This window comes from Drosophila gunungcola, unplaced genomic scaffold (assembly GCF_025200985.1).
Source record: "Drosophila gunungcola strain Sukarami unplaced genomic scaffold, Dgunungcola_SK_2 000001F, whole genome shotgun sequence".
NCBI classification, from domain to species: domain Eukaryota; kingdom Metazoa; phylum Arthropoda; class Insecta; order Diptera; family Drosophilidae; genus Drosophila; species Drosophila gunungcola.
Window position 1 is genome coordinate 13,563,646 of NW_026453197.1, and position 14,786 is coordinate 13,578,431.

Here is a 14,786-nt window from a genome sequence, read left to right on the forward strand (position 1 = left end):
AAAATTCATGACTCCTCAAGGTATCTTAAAATAGTCATTGTAGTTCTTATAATAGTTCTGAATATTAGCAGGCGGGCCATAAATCTTAAAATTGCTATTGATTAGGTCACTGATAAGGAAACTCAGATTTGGGCATTGCTGGGCCAGATCTTCAGGGGCAAATGGCACAGGCCCTATAATTGTGATATGGATAAGTTTTAGCGATGGCAACCTGTTGAGTATTTTGGGCTCCAGATAGGAATCTCCCGTCTGATTGTTCACATGGAGTAGGGCGAGTGCCTCTAACTTATCTGCCGATTCCAAGAGCTGTGCTATCTGGTAATCGCGCACATCGCAGTGACGCATGTCCAAAAATAACAGCGATGGAACCACTTTATCCACGGCACTAAATATATCAAATGACCACTTGGCGTGGTCCAATTTTAGGGCTTTCATTCGGCGACTCTCGGCGGCTCCTTGGCATAGAGGGTTCAAATATCGCAGGACATCTTCATCCTTGGTGGAGTAGCCCACGTTAATGTGCAGACTGTTCAGGTGGCGACCCAGTTTGATCATTAGATCCTCGTGAAAAACTGGTGGTTGTCTCATGCTAAACCTGAGATCCCTAAATCGATGCAGTTGTCTTTCGATGGCCCCCTCAAAACATTGAAATTCATTGTAGAGCGGCAGTAATTCATCGAATTTTAGGTAACTAAATATTAGATCCAAGCAATCATCGTTCAGCTGCAGCAAGTCCATTTTGAACTAAAAAATAAATTAAAAAAAAAAAACAACCACGTTTAATAAGTAAACACAATGTATTAGGATTTATTTTTAAAAAACACAAGCCTTTAAGATCACGCTCAGTTGGCTTCTAAAGTAATTCTCATTTTGGCGATTGAGATAGTGAATTCTCTTACAGGTTTAACTGCCTACACAAATTAAAGAATGGAAAGATTTTTAGCATTGGGTTACCTTACTTTATCGGATTAGGTAAATATTATTAATTTATAAAATTCTTTAGCATCCACTGCTATTTATATTAATCAGGCATTTAAGCCTGTATCCAACTATATATCGCTTCACTTAGTCTAAAATTCTGTTCTAGTTCTAGGCATAACCATAGCTCTAATTATTGGCTTGGCAACATTTGTTTTCCTATATAAATTTCTGAATATTTCTGAGTATAAGTGGAGTAATAGTTGTAATAGCTATATAGGCGTTAGCCCAGCCAGTGTTTCGGCAATGGAACTATCCCGGAACCGCCCGATCCTCAGAGCGTAGGATATGGCGTGTGCTACATAGCTCTGTTCATGGACGCCGTGGAAAAGGTAGGACATGGCACCATTTGCGTGAATGGTGACATCCGATCCGCCATGTAGATTTTCGTCTGTATTTATTGCTGCCTGCTGGGTGTATTCCCAATCGGATGTATTGTCTTCCGTTGGATCTCTACGGTTTTGGGTGACAGGATCCACCTGAAATCCTTGATAGCTGGTGCCATAAGTCAGCGTGGTGTAGGGCGTTTGCTCTGTCTTTGATTTTCCCGCAAAACCCAAGATACTGGATCCCCTTTCCGGGTGGCCATTGATGGTCAGACTGTGCGAATGATCGGCCGTGACAATAACCAGGGTTTCGTCCAAACGATCTGTGGATTTGAGGAAGGATAGAGTGGACTCCACGGCCGCATTAAGCTGGAGAACCTCATGAAGTGCCTTGCGTGCATGTCCCCGATGATGGGCTTGATCGATTAGGCCAGCTTCCACCACGAGTAGGAATCCCTTATCGCTGTTGCCCAGAACCTCCAGCGCTTTAAGGGTCATATTGGACAACGAAGGCATGCCAGATTCACTGCGATCCCGTTCATGATCGTACATAAGGTGTCCATTGGCGAAAATGCCCAGTAGATAGTCAGTGTCCTGACCATTGAGATTCCATAGCTCACGATTGTTTTGTACGACGGCATGTGAGACACCCTCATCCTCTTTTTTGCGCCTCCAATCCTGGATGAGATCCCGTCCGTCCGCTGATTTACTGGCCCAAGTGTCCAAGGGATCGCTGGGTGAGTCGGTGACATTGGACACCAGCATCTGACGACCACCGCCCATGATAACGTTGATTTTCTGACCCGTAGGCTGTTCGATCAGCTGACGCGCTATATCCATGCAGCCCTGATCCCGGTCCTCAGCTTTCATTCCGGTCTCACACTCCCACCGACGATCCGGCACATGGGCATAGAGGGCAGCCGGAGTGGCGTGAGTTACCCGGGTGGTGGTCACGAATCCCGTTCGCATGCCGTCCACCTGGGCCCACTTGAGGATCGTCTGGACATGATGGTCCTCCTGCAACGAGGCGGCACAGTTTCCCAGCGGCACATTCGCGTCCACGCCGCCCGTTTCGTAGTTGACCTTGACGCCGCCAAAAAGGGCCGTAGCCGTGGAGAAGGAGTCCGGAACCTGCTTGTCGGCACAATACGTCTTCAGCAGTCCCATGTCCGGGAAGCGTTCCCAACTGAGGAGTCCCTCCTCCTTGAATCCATATATCCGAGCTGCTGTCACGGTGTTCGGTCCCATGCCATCGCCCACGAAGAGTATCACGTTCTTGGCTCGACGACGATTGAATTCCCGGGAAACGGCCTTCTTTAGTTCGTCTATTCCTTGGTCGTACCACTCCTGCTGTTCCCTGGGCAGATTAACGGGCCAATAGGTCACCTCATCCATGTCGCCCACATCGCCGGCCATTCCGTAGTGCACCACAAAGCCAATACACATGGCTGTCATTAAGAGGGCCGAGAAGACCACGGATATGATAAAGAGTCGGGATCTGAACCACTTGGATTGTTGCACCGGACTATTTGCGCTGTGAGCCGACCCGTCGGCTCCTTGAAAGCTGCCATTTTCCACACCATCCTTGGATCTGGGCTCCTCCAAACTATTCAGCTGCACCTCCATCATGTCCACATCGCTCAGCTTGCGAAACTTTGTGCTTTTTATCGGCGCTTCACTTCTCTTTTCCATTTCGCAATCACGTCTAGATCGGCCTAATCTTTACACAGACTGAAAATGCGAGATATATGGGCAGATTGTTAACTAATCATTGTTTACCACAGATAAAAGGCAATTTATAGACAGAAAGACGTAATTGGTATTGATGTTGGGTATTTATCTGTTGGGTTTAAATAATGGCTACCCGTTAGCTACAAAAGTTTTGCTTCGTTCTAGAATTGTTTGTAATGCCTAAAACAAATATAAAAATGTGTTGATAAAAATAAGGTAAATTTAAATTTAAGCGTATTATTTACAAGATTTTGTAGATAATAAAAATTTAATAGCCAATAATAGTATTCACATCACATGTAATTTCAGTTCACTAAACACAATCGATTTTTGTTACTAATTGACTTATTACCGTCTTAAACAAAGTAACTATAAGAAAATTTAATGATTTGCCAACCTAGTCTATTTTTAAAGTGATCTAGCCTTATCAACGTTTAAATTATGAGTATTTTATTTAAATTTACCAACTGGATTCTTGTTTGGTATTTTCGACCGATAGGTCCAACGATACCGATACCATCTATCGATAGGCAAACAGCTGTTTTGGCTCTCTGGCGTTGCCCAAGTGTGGGTGTGTGCGTGTTTCCGTGTACGTGTACGTGCTTCAATGTTTTTTTTTTTGTATTGTTTATTACCGCCGTCGCCGCTCCAAAATTAAAGTGATTCATTTATAAAACTCGTCTCCGACTCGCGGCGAAATCCACCAATACTCGCCATTCGACCGCTGGCAACAGCTTAAAATTTAGTCTCGATTGAAACTCCACGCTTTTCGAGTCGCGGGCGAAAAAAGTGTTTGCGTGGATTTGTGCTCTTCGTTTTCAATCAGCATCAATTAAAAACGCGTGTGTCTGTGCCAAATATATCCAATAAACTAAGCATTCCAATTGGAGAGAAGCGGAAAATACATACACCAACACAACAGCAGAGCGAAACAAAAACAACGTCATGGATGATTTGGGTGAGTGCCACTTTTCCCCAGCGAAAAGATAATACTTCCTTAACTGGGAGAATTCCGCAACATAAAAAGTGTGACGTAGGCAAAAGCCACAAAGATAGTGCTCCGACTCCGACTTCAAGGCCAGTCGTTAATTTGAGTTAATTGGAGTTAATTATGTTGATGCGGGGGACTTTGACATTGGCCGCTAGGTGGCGACACCGAAAGTCGGAAATCTCACGGATGAATAATTATATTAGTACAGTGAAGATTGGTTAAGATTAGCTTTGGAAATTTTGAGTATTACTAATGAACAATGTTTGCTTAGAGTTTAATTTACAAAATGGGAGCGGTAACTGACTCATTATTCACCTCTGTTTATTTAAGAAATACAAACATATATCTTAAGAATTTAGCGTCTGGTAACAAAAACACCACAATTTTGGTAAATATTTTAATTTTAATAACTTTGCTTTTAAAAAGGTTTTTCTAAGATGAAGTGACAAATATTTACTGTATTTCGAAATGCTTATCATTAGCATACAAGCATTAATCACGATTAAAAATGGTTGTGTTACGTGAGGTTTAATTCTGGATGAGTGCACGTCTTATCGCTAACCCGTACATATGAATAAATGTACATACATATACAAGAATGAATTTAGCAATTTGACCACTGCCTTACACACACTATAGCACGCTACGTTTAACCTGATTTGCATTCCTTGCACTTTTATGATTTATCCAAATTCCTGGAAATCGAACATAAAAACATCAAGGCCCGCACTTCCAGCGTGAGATCATTCACTATCCCACTGCGATGAGGGTGTGGTTGATTTCAACTCCAAGTTCGAAACCCTTGGACTTTTAGTGAATGATCTGAGAGAGCGAGCTGATTTGCCCGGCAGCTTTATTTGTTTTCTTCCACTGCCACAAAGCGCTCTTTTAGTCACCATCAGCGAAATAAAAGTGTATCTGTCCCCTTACTTTATTTTCTTTATGACACAATTCTTCGATGTTTACAGTCTCTCTGCTTGTTCTTTTGAATGTGTTTTTTGATAAAGCCACAATAAAAGAAGACCCAGCTCATGGAATTGCAGCCAACTCTCCAAGTGAATATGTGTGTAATCTTATTATTTCTGCTCAGACATTCTTGAGAAATGAGTAAAGTAAAGGCCAAGTTAAAAACACTCTCTAAAAATTCCAGCTGACTGACACTCCACCTACGCACAGTGGTCTACTGTCCACCAATAATTCTAAATAAATTTATTAGTATGTCTAACCATATAAAATGTCAAATTAAACCTTAGACAAAGAACAGGCTTTAAAACACAATTACTTTAACCGGTAGCCGATCGTTTGCTAATATACCAAAGGATCAAAGGTATCACCAAAAGTTAACTCTATTAAATGGTTTTACTATTTCTTTACTTTGCTCAAATCGAAATATTCCCATCTTAACTTATAGCTTAAAAAGTTCCACTGTAATTGTCAATGAGATCGCTCAGGAAGTTGGGACTTCAACTTCAGCTTCATCTTCATCTTGATCTTATTTACCGGCTTCAATTGCATCAATTTTGCTTTACAGCCATTAGTGAGTGCGCGCCCACTTCATCGCCCACTCGACACGCGATGTCTTCTGTTCGTGTTGCGTGTGCGCACTGTAACTGCAGTGACGAGGTGATCTGTCGAGATCGGTTTTGTCTGGTTCTTGAGGGTCTTTGGAAATATTATTTGAAAATATTTAAAGCTACTAGAAATGCTTCCCTTCAATAACGATTTTTCGTCTTGATTGCTAATCAAAAATTTAAAGTTTTGTTTATGTTTTATCTACATTCCTAGACATACAATTTTTTAGTTTGCCATCAAATTGAATTAATGCTAGCCTGTTTACTACGAAATTTCGAAATAAAAACACAAAATGTATTGATTTTACTTGTTTTTACTCACGTTTCTTATATATTTGCACCAAGGAAAAGGTCGATTTAATTGGCAACTGGCCCACTGTTCACACACCCAAAGGAAAGCTCTAAACTGGCGACAATATTTTTGTCCGCTCTGGTTTCCTTTTCCTTATGCCTCCCACTTGCGGTCGAGATGCTCCGCCGCAGGCCGCAAAGCCAAATGAAAAGTCACTCCAAAAGCAAATGAAATGCGACTTTATAGCGAACACGCTGCTAATGCTCTTCCTCTCCCTCTCTCTCTCTCTCACATGCTCATTTGACACTCAAAAAAAAAAAACAAACTGGACCAAAAAAGGGATTGTTTCCATAATAAGTTTATAATAGTTTGCACTTAAAAAAATATCTCTTAAAGATTTTTACATGTATTATTTTGTAGTGCAAAGAAGTTTCCACAAAAAATGAACAAAATTGTTTGTAATGATCAAATTTGTTTTCTATGTTCTTCGAATAATTAAAATATTTCCCATATAGAAATTTTCCAAGTATAGCAATCAGATATATATTTAATAAATTTGATTAGGGTAAGGAGATATTTTTCTGAGTGCAGTTTGTTTACCAGTTCTCAAACACTGGGGCTCTCGCGTTCTCCGCTCTTTATGAGCGACTAGGAGAGCCGTAGAGCCCATCATCTATTGGAGCCCGAGCATTGGGTCCCCTTTGGATTTCAGTCGATTTCGACGCTTTTACTGAGAAGCGAGCGCAGCGCGTGTGTTTTCAGAGGTCTCTCGGTGTTTTGGTCTTTCGGTCTCCCATCTGCGCTTCCTACGTTCTCCTTCGCCAGTGAAATTATAAACAAAATATGTGACAACACACACTGCCAAAGGGCAGGTAAAAGTGCACAGATAACACGGGGGAAAATACAATAAACAAAGCCAAACCAAACCAAAACAAAAGGCAATCAATCAAGTGCTCAACGGAGAACTAAAGCGGGAAAAAGTTGATGAAAAATCAGTGGAACTGTGCTAGTGATATTGTGGCAGGTTGAAGCGTGGGAAATTGTTTACTTCGAGTGTAAGAAAAATCAACGGCAAAAAAGTTGACAAACATCAGAGACAGCTAAGCACTGAGATAAACGATAAAGCAGGAATGCCAGTAGCAGCTAGATAAATATGAAATAGAGAACTTGCCAAGATTAATGGATCCGTGTCACTCGCCTTAAGATTTCACTAATTCTTGGCAAATCTTTTCGGCAAGTTGTTCGAAAAACATTTCAATTTCATTAGCATTCCCACTAATTATGGAACTAATTATCAACGGACAAGACATTCAAATATATGACTTATTTGCCTTGATCTGGCAGAGCATAGAATTTTGGTTAGCCCCATTAATTTTCGCCTCGGGGCCGCCAAACGGATTAAAATCGTGGGCGTTGAGTTGGAAATAAGTTTTGTTAATTTTTTCTGGAGGAAAATGCTCGAAATATCCAAAACTATAACAACAAACAACAAAAGCAATTAAATTGTGCCCACTTAATCTATTAAAATTATGACATTTTCCACATATTTCCATCGTTTAAAGCCAAGTGCATTAATGGGGGGGCCACTTCCTTCCCCTTCCACGTAAAAGTATCTCGAGTTACGACAGCAAATGGAAATGCTGGAAAATGATGTAAACTCGGCTGACATAGTGCTCACAAATATACATTTTGTTGTGAGTTCTGCACTTATGAGAATCGCTTTCGTTTTCGTTTTTTCACCCCAACATCTTTTTATCTCTCAGATACGGTCAGTGGCTGCCATTTGTTTACGACCAGACAGCTGCTGTCTTTGTCCCTCGCAATGCGATCTGAAACCGCAAATATATCTACCGATCACTGATCTCTGGATTATTTCCCGCCTTTTCCCCTTCCTTTTTCATTTCTGTTTGGCAAACTTGAAGCCCGTTTTTAGAGCCCATCTACTTAGCACCTCTAGATTCTCCCCACCTTTGTCGTTGTGCAATGAGTTCATCGCTCGGTTTAAGTTTGGATTTCGATTGTTCAGCAAGTCCCTCTACAGTTTGCTCCCTGTTTCTAGTATACTCAACAAGCTGATTCTTATCGCCTAGTCATAAAATTTCAATTAGAGTGTGTTGTTTCGATTGCTCGAGAAAGATGAGTGGGGCTCCTCCGATCTTTGATAGAATTTCGAAATCGTTAATTGTTGTCAGAGAATTGTTGGGTAATAAAGTTTCACATACATTCAGATTTTTAAGAAAAAGCCATTCAAAAGCCTTAAAGCAAGGATTTTTACTCCAATAAAATGTAAAACCAATTCATTGAGAAGTACTATATACAAGTTCAAAATTGTTAGTTTGCCTTCAAAAAATTCTTATTGCTTTCATCAAATCAATATAGGCAATCCAGCTTTAATTAAACTAATCAAAAGATTCCCATTTTTAATACGAGAAAAGACTTTAATCTACTCAAACATAATTTGATCATTGTGTAGGCCACTTCCCAATAAACCCTTTATCTTATCATGACCGCAAATACCCCAGAAGTCAGTGGGCGATACACCGTCATTTTTTCCCGCCCTCTTACAGTAGGTGAATGTGAAAAATACATTTTACAGCGGCATAAATTGCCCAAGTTTATTGCAAGACCTGGCCAAAAGGCCACTAACCGAAAGAGAGATCGCCCATTGGGATCAATATCACCCACATGAATTTTCGCTGGGCTTGGTTGCCTTTCGATTGCTCTTTTTTTTCTGGCCACGCATTGCGTTTTCACCTTAGCGCCTTCAGCAAGGTCAACACTCGCATTCACACACATTTTATCTACTTACTAATAAAATATTTATATTGAGATCGTGGCGATCGGCCGACGGTAGATCGCTTGGAATTTCCTGCGAAAGAAACAAAATCGTGCCTTTGACTTTTAAATATAGATGGAAGACGGAGCCGAAAACAATTGCCCACAATTTTTGGCCCGACGTCATCCTAAATAGACTGAGTAATGCCTCAGGTGTGGAGGGAAATAGATTTTCTTTAACGAAGACCTGGAACGAAAGTGAGATTTTCACTGGCTTCACAGTTTTTCTTTTTTTTTTTGTTGGCTTTTCTTTTGGCAACGCTCTGCGGAAATCTCTCGCAGTATTTTCAATTAATTTTCCCCATTTTCCCAGTTCAGATCTCCGTTCATTAGACGACGAAACGTCCGTCGCCTTTGATTTGCTAGAAATGCTTTTTTCCTTTTTTATTTTATTTTCTTTTTGGTTATTTTTAGTTGGCGATCATGGTGTTGACGTAATTTGGCAACCTTGATTCCCCGTTCCCTCCCCTGTTTTAGTGTTTTGGGCCGGTTCGCATTGTTTTTAGTTTGGGTAATTTATGTTTATTATTTTTTACCTTTTTCCAATGTGTCGTTATTTGTTTGAAACAAATGTAAAATATGGCCTGCATGTTCATTTGGGTATTTTTATGATTCCATAAATCTGTCTTTATAGATCGTTTGGCTCAACTAAATCTAGAGACCATCATAAATTTTGTTACTTGCATAGATCATCTATTGAGATCCACCCACTCACTTTGGATTAGGGAGTCTGAGTAAATGATATTTTGGATATTTTGTTTTTGCCGGACTATGGTGATGGCCTCAAATCTAATTTATCGATCTTGTGGATGACATTTGATCTTTATATCACTTTGATTGAAACATCGTTTTGGTGATCACTCTTTTTCTGTGTTTTTTTGTAGCGTTCCTAACACAAACACATTTTTAAATATGAGGATGATGGATTTTGTTTACTTTTCTAGCATATATCTATAAATATTCTTCAAGCAAATTGCATAATTTTCCTAAGATTACCGATCTGTCACTCTTCACCATATCCCTTTAATCTTCTAATGCGGTATTTTGTCAGTCCCAGTCAATTAATAGCGAATTTCGAATGCACAAAACACTCCCCAGACAACAATTTCCATCATCAAATCACTTGGACTTCCACTGGGGGCAAGGGAACTAGTTTTTTTTTCGATGGCGGTGGACTGGGGTAAAGCTCTGATAGACGGGCAAAGACAACGACAACATCGACAACGACAACTACAACATTCACTGTGACAGGCTAACTCAACGCAAACAAAAACGACAAATCCGTCGTCGAGCCCCGAAAGACCAAAAATATAAATGCGCTTATAAATAATTCAAATGAATCCGATTTTTGCCGGTCGCAGTGCAACAACATCAACAAAACCTGAAAATTTTGAGAATAAAAAATGTCACTAAACAGTTCCTTGATTAATCATTAACGTTTCAATCAAATCAGTGAACAAAACAAGTGAATCTCGTTGGAAACCATGGATAGAACAATGTACGGCAAAATCGATCCCGGAGCTCGTCAACCTTATCGAACAGCTCGTAGCAAGGGCATTCTACCAGGCTGTAAGTACTCCAAATGGAAATATTGGAAAAATACGAAGAAAAGTTCCTGCAACATCGACTCTTTAAAAAAAAAAATATAAAAAATATAAATAAATTAAATAAATAAATCAAATTGATCCTTATATATATATCTGATCAAAAAAATTATTTAATTAAATTAGAAATCAAGGCATTTTCATGTAGTTAATTTCGACCTTTATTTTTTCTAGTTTATTTGACAAATAAAACTAAGAGAATTTTGGCAGGAGAGGTCGTTCATTTGAAAGGAACTTGTTGATAGCCAGAGCTCCACGCACCGATCGTTGCCATTGCTGTTGTCCGGCTGTCCGGCAGACCAATTAAGAAAAGGAGCCTCTAGACCAGTGGCCTCCGATGCGTATACGCCCCGAACTCCAAGGTCATTGATGGATACCCAGTAGCTGTAGGCTGGGTGTAGGTGAGGGGTGAGATGCTCTAGCTCCTCTCTGCTTTCCAAGTTCACCAGGAATCCACCTCTTTGACGGCAGCGATTTGTTGCCTCAAACCAGTTCGATTTGGCCAACGAAATGTAGTAATGCTTTCCATTGACCTCTATAATGTCTATTAAAATATTTGTTTATAATATTGTTGTAGTTATAAATACAAAACTTACTTTGATTACCCACGGGAGAGGCCTTTAAAAAAAGGACATTCCATAAAATCAGACAAGTCAGGAGCACTCTAAACATGTTTCTACAAGTTTCAATTAGCAACTGACAAATAAAACAGAAATTGCTTGAGGCTCACAGATAACAAATACTGATAATGTTTTTTAAAGATATGACTACCATTCTTAATAGCACTAGTTTACAAATTTAACTTGAGAAAACCGGAGAACAAACTTTGATTTTCCGGTGACTCTCTGATTCGATAAAAAATAAAATAGGCATGAAAACAGATGAAAAACTTTAATTACAATTTAAAAAAATGGTACCATATAAAAAATGTTATGTGTCATTTTCAAAATTAATTTTTATTTACTCATTATTTGAAGTTTTGGTAAAGTATTTACTGTAGGAAAACCCCCGTTAAAAACGGACGACAAGGAAATGAAACTGAACCAAATTCTTCAACATTTTGCTGTCAACTAACTAAATTGGAATAGTCAAAGATCTACTTAAACCTTTTCTTTATCAGTGCTTGTGAAAATGTATTTGTTTTACAATTTACACTTTAAGTGTCGTAAAAAAAATAAAAGCAACCGGCTTCAGTTAAAAAGATAACAAATTATCAGCTCAATAAAATGTGCGAATGGGACGAAAATTTTAATTATCAATTTTAACTTGAGCTATTCTTTGGTAGCCTTTTTTTACAGCATAAGAACGTTTAAACAATGTGTACAACAAAAAGTGAGTAAAATAGACATGACATAGACTTGTAAACCACTACTTCCAAACAACAATAGATATAGTTTCTTGAGCTGGAGCCTCACAAACATACTTAAACAAGCTGTTATTATCATTATTGCAGGGACGATCGTTAAGTTGGATGTCCGTGGAGTATCCGTATATGTAGCCCAGGTGAATGCAATGTTCCCTTCCGCCGGCATTGTCGGGTTGGTTGGGGGCCCACCGCTTTATGGTTATGGGCTGAGCATTGGTAAACCAATTGTGGGTCCCTGTTTTACCCAAGTCATTGCCAGATGTCCAGTACTCCGTGCGTTCTCCCTTGCTTTTTAGGTACGCAGCCACGGCATCAAACTCCTCGTTGGTTTCGAATGTCACCAGTTCGGATCCCAACTTGCGGCAGTTCTCATAGCCTGTATACCAATTCACCTTGTCCTGTCCAAAGTAATAGTAGCCATCGTTGATCTTGGTGAAGGGACTCGAGTTGATAGACACATTGTTTGGGTTCCCTTAATGTATTGTTAAATGCAGTATTAAATATATTATAATTTGGTCACTTACCTGGAGTCACAATAGTGGTATATTTTACGTTTGCCCATCCAAGACTCAAATAAGCCAGGAACAAAATAAGTTCTACGATTTTCTTCAGCATTGTGTTGCAAACTGTTTTGTTTGGGGATACTTTGTGCTTATTTATACGTTCTCTGTTATCTAAGCTGGTAATAATTGAATGTACAGCTTAATTGAAATGCTAAAATTAGAAGATCCATGTCATGGACTTTAATTTGATGCTATTTTTTGTTTTTGGTTCGACACCACTGATAAAGTCCTCTCTTTTTGTGTGTTTTTTATTTTTTTAAACAAAATTTTATTTTGTTCTGATAATATACAAAGATGCGTTCTTTTTTACGTATTTTTTAAGTACATTCAAAAATATTCTGAAAAGAAAACTTCATATATTTACTTCCACACCACAATGGATATGGTTTCCAACTTGGGAGCCTCGCAAATATATTTGAACAAACTGTTGCCATCCTGGGAGCAGGGACGATCGTTCAATTCAAATTTCTTGGAGTCACCGTATATGTATCCCAAATGGATGCAGTGCTCCCTCTGACCGGCATTATCGGGCTGATTGACGGCCCACCTGAGAGTACTTATTCGCTGGCCACTAGAAAACCATTTGTGCTGCCCAGTTTGGGCCAGGTCATTGCCAGATGTCCAATAGTTCTCCCGCGATTCGTTTGCCATTAAATAAGCGGCAACAACATCGAACTCCTGGTCTGTTTCAAACGTCACTAGTTCGGAATCCAATTCACGGCATTTTTCGTAGGCTGCGTACCAGTTGAGGGACTCCCTTCCAAAGAAGTAGTATCCATCGTAGATTTTTACAAAGGGTTCCGCCTTGAGAACAGCACCAACGGCATTGCCTGCCAAAACAAATCAAATTTTGAATCAAATAATTTTAACTTTCTGATTTTCTAACTTATATTTATTTACCTTCGTTTAGTTGTATGGTGAACTTTTCGCGAGTCCAACCAATTTTTGCAATGGTCAGCAATATAAGAACTAAAACCGTACACCTTAACATTTCGGTATTCACTGATTGACAATTACAGGCTCAAAGGTTTTATTGACAGTGAAGCCCCTTTGAATATTGATTAACATTGCTAATTTTTGCGGCATATATTTAATTCTGCTTCTACCTATTTTCGTTTGGCTTTGTGCTCCATGTTTAAATTAAAGGGGTATGTCAATGCCAAGGTTTTCGGTCCTTAAAAATAAGTAAAAAAATAAGTAAATAAATATTTTGCAAAAATTAACACAAAATTAACAATAATTCTAAGCAAAATGCATTTTATTTAAATAAAAAAAAATATTTTGATTGAATGCAACAACAATTTTGTCTGCGTATAGACTTTTGTAATTAGTTCATCTTTAAGAGTATAGTATACTTTTAGGAAATGGTTTCAAAGAACAAGTTTCTTAGGAGTAGCTGTCTTTTCGGCAGTGACTTTTAAATCTGCTTGAACTCCGAAAATCGTACATTGAATTACAAAAGACTATTTCAAATCTTAAGGCATCATAAGAAATCATCATTAAAGTAAATGTAAACAAATTGCACCACAAACACAGCAGATGATGCAATCACAAAAATAGTGTACACAAATGCATAGCAAGTAAAGTGTTTTCCCTTTTTTAAAACATGCTTGCCCTAAGCATTTTTACTGTCTATCTGTCAATACACTCAGAAAAAATGTTTGTTATTAAGAGTAAATTAACATGACAAAATTAACATAGTTAAAATTTGAATGAGGAATAAATCAATAATAATTTATACAAAAATTATATAGCACAAGATTTCGAAATTCCAAATTTTATATAGTGATAATGCACATTATTATGAGAAATTTTCTCGCCGTATTTTGAAGTGTATTTGCCCAGCGTGTTTGTTTACAACTGCTGGGAGTAATGTTAATTGCACACAGACTAACACCTTTGATTGCACTCGCAACATAGTCTCCAGTTGTCAGCAAACGATTTGAATATTACCCGTTCAGTTTGCATTTTGACGTTGTGCGGTCTTCATCGGATTTTGTTTAATAAGTGATCGGAGAGCAAACAGTCAGTCAAATTGACATGAAAATCGGTAAGCTTCAGTCAGTCGAGTCTTGCGGTGTGGGATTCGCTTTACAATCTATAGACTGGTAGTCGCTGACCTTACTACGCGTTTCATTCATTAGATCATTAGATCATTGTTCCCATTGAGACACCAGCCGATCCAAGTATCGTTGGTGGGCGTCAGTGGTTTCCAATCGAATGTGTGTTCTATTTATTGCCAGACACGACACTTTGGCAACAAACACTGGGCTATATCCAAGTGGATTAGTGAATAACGTGCTTTTCGTAGTGATAAGATTAGGAAACATTTCAAAAACCTAAAGAAATTTAGAGTTTGTCTTAAACGAATGGATGAGTAGTGTTAAATCAGATATAAATCATAAACATCTATAAACATCTACTTCTGACCTACAGTTTTGTCTGGTAGCTTTAATAGTGGATGTATACACCTGTTTAGGTTGGCATTACGCAAGATATTCTAATTGCCGAGGTGATCACCTCAAGGCA

At 38.9% G+C, this 14,786-nt stretch overlaps 6 protein-coding genes across 12 annotated transcripts in view; 1 reads left to right on the forward strand and 5 right to left on the reverse strand.

The window, feature by feature from the left end:
- LOC128263147 (uncharacterized) lies at positions 1-6,060 on the reverse strand. Of its 3 annotated transcripts, none has more exons than XM_052997885.1 (2): positions 5,920-6,060; positions 1-744 (listed from the first exon to the last, which is right to left on the reverse strand). In XM_052997885.1, the coding sequence occupies exon 2, from the start codon at positions 736-738 to the stop codon at positions 16-18; it is 723 nt and encodes a 240-aa protein (XP_052853845.1). In that variant the 5' UTR covers positions 739-744; positions 5,920-6,060; the 3' UTR covers positions 1-15. The 3 variants fall into 3 exon arrangements, with proteins under 3 accessions (XP_052853845.1, XP_052853844.1, XP_052853846.1); XM_052997884.1 differs by lacking the exon at positions 5,920-6,060 and adding an exon at positions 3,500-3,703; XM_052997886.1 differs by lacking the exon at positions 5,920-6,060 and adding an exon at positions 3,433-3,454.
- On the reverse strand, positions 779-6,061 carry LOC128263146 (alkaline phosphatase). Of its 2 annotated transcripts, none has more exons than XM_052997882.1 (2): positions 5,920-6,061; positions 779-3,035 (listed from the first exon to the last, which is right to left on the reverse strand). In XM_052997882.1, the coding sequence occupies exon 2, from the start codon at positions 2,994-2,996 to the stop codon at positions 1,191-1,193; it is 1,806 nt and encodes a 601-aa protein (XP_052853842.1). In that variant the 5' UTR covers positions 2,997-3,035; positions 5,920-6,061; the 3' UTR covers positions 779-1,190. The 2 variants fall into 2 exon arrangements, with proteins under 2 accessions (XP_052853842.1, XP_052853843.1); XM_052997883.1 differs by lacking the exon at positions 5,920-6,061 and adding an exon at positions 3,433-3,486.
- LOC128263144 (paxillin) overlaps positions 3,823-14,786 on the forward strand; it is a 26,445-nt gene continuing 15,481 nt past the window's right edge. Inside the window, exons 1-2 of one of the 4 annotated variants that reach the window (XM_052997873.1) lie at positions 6,630-6,944; positions 10,086-10,293. In XM_052997873.1, coding sequence (XP_052853833.1) covers positions 10,209-10,293 — 85 coding nt within the window. In that variant the 5' untranslated portion in view covers positions 6,630-6,944; positions 10,086-10,208. Of the gene's footprint in view, positions 3,994-6,629; positions 6,945-10,085; positions 10,294-14,198; positions 14,308-14,786 lie in introns of those variants that run through there. The other 3 variants (XM_052997875.1, XM_052997877.1, XM_052997878.1) reach the window with 3 other exon arrangements.
- Positions 10,466-11,408, reverse strand: LOC128263150 (C-type lectin 37Db). Its single transcript, XM_052997889.1, has 3 exons — positions 11,297-11,408; positions 10,925-11,024; positions 10,466-10,872 (listed from the first exon to the last, which is right to left on the reverse strand). The coding sequence occupies exons 2-3, from the start codon at positions 10,998-11,000 to the stop codon at positions 10,499-10,501; spliced, it is 450 nt and encodes a 149-aa protein (XP_052853849.1). The 5' UTR covers positions 11,001-11,024; positions 11,297-11,408; the 3' UTR covers positions 10,466-10,498.
- Positions 11,556-12,371, reverse strand: LOC128263148 (C-type lectin 37Da). Its single transcript, XM_052997887.1, has 2 exons — positions 12,219-12,371; positions 11,556-12,166 (listed from the first exon to the last, which is right to left on the reverse strand). The coding sequence occupies exons 1-2, from the start codon at positions 12,307-12,309 to the stop codon at positions 11,697-11,699; spliced, it is 561 nt and encodes a 186-aa protein (XP_052853847.1). The 5' UTR covers positions 12,310-12,371; the 3' UTR covers positions 11,556-11,696.
- LOC128263149 (C-type lectin 37Da) lies at positions 12,490-13,303 on the reverse strand. Its single transcript, XM_052997888.1, has 2 exons — positions 13,158-13,303; positions 12,490-13,087 (listed from the first exon to the last, which is right to left on the reverse strand). Exons 1-2 carry the CDS (start codon positions 13,246-13,248, stop codon positions 12,618-12,620), a joined length of 561 nt encoding a protein of 186 aa, XP_052853848.1. The 5' UTR covers positions 13,249-13,303; the 3' UTR covers positions 12,490-12,617.

Coding starts and splice junctions, on each gene's coding strand:
- LOC128263148 (XM_052997887.1), bottom strand. CDS start 12,309: ATGCTGAAGAAAATCGTAGAACTTATTTTGTTCCTGGCTTATTTGAGT. Junction 12,167..12,218: donor TACCACTATTGTGACTCCAG/GTAAGTGACCAA, acceptor CAATACATTAAG/GGAACCCAAACAATGTGTCT.
- LOC128263146 (XM_052997882.1), bottom strand. CDS start 2,996: ATGGAAAAGAGAAGTGAAGCGCCGATAAAAAGCACAAAGTTTCGCAAG.
- LOC128263149 (XM_052997888.1), bottom strand. CDS start 13,248: ATGTTAAGGTGTACGGTTTTAGTTCTTATATTGCTGACCATTGCAAAA. Junction 13,088..13,157: donor CACCATACAACTAAACGAAG/GTAAATAAATAT, acceptor TTGTTTTGGCAG/GCAATGCCGTTGGTGCTGTT.
- LOC128263147 (XM_052997884.1), bottom strand. CDS start 3,703: ATGAATCACTTTAATTTTGGAGCGGCGACGGCGGTAATAAACAATACA. Junction 745..3,499: donor ACCAAACAAGAATCCAGTTG/GTAAATTTAAAT, acceptor TTTATTTTTTAG/TTCAAAATGGACTTGCTGCA.
- LOC128263150 (XM_052997889.1), bottom strand. CDS start 11,000: ATGTTTAGAGTGCTCCTGACTTGTCTGATTTTATGGAATGTCCTTTTT. Junction 10,873..10,924: donor CTCTCCCGTGGGTAATCAAA/GTAAGTTTTGTA, acceptor ATATTTTAATAG/ACATTATAGAGGTCAATGGA.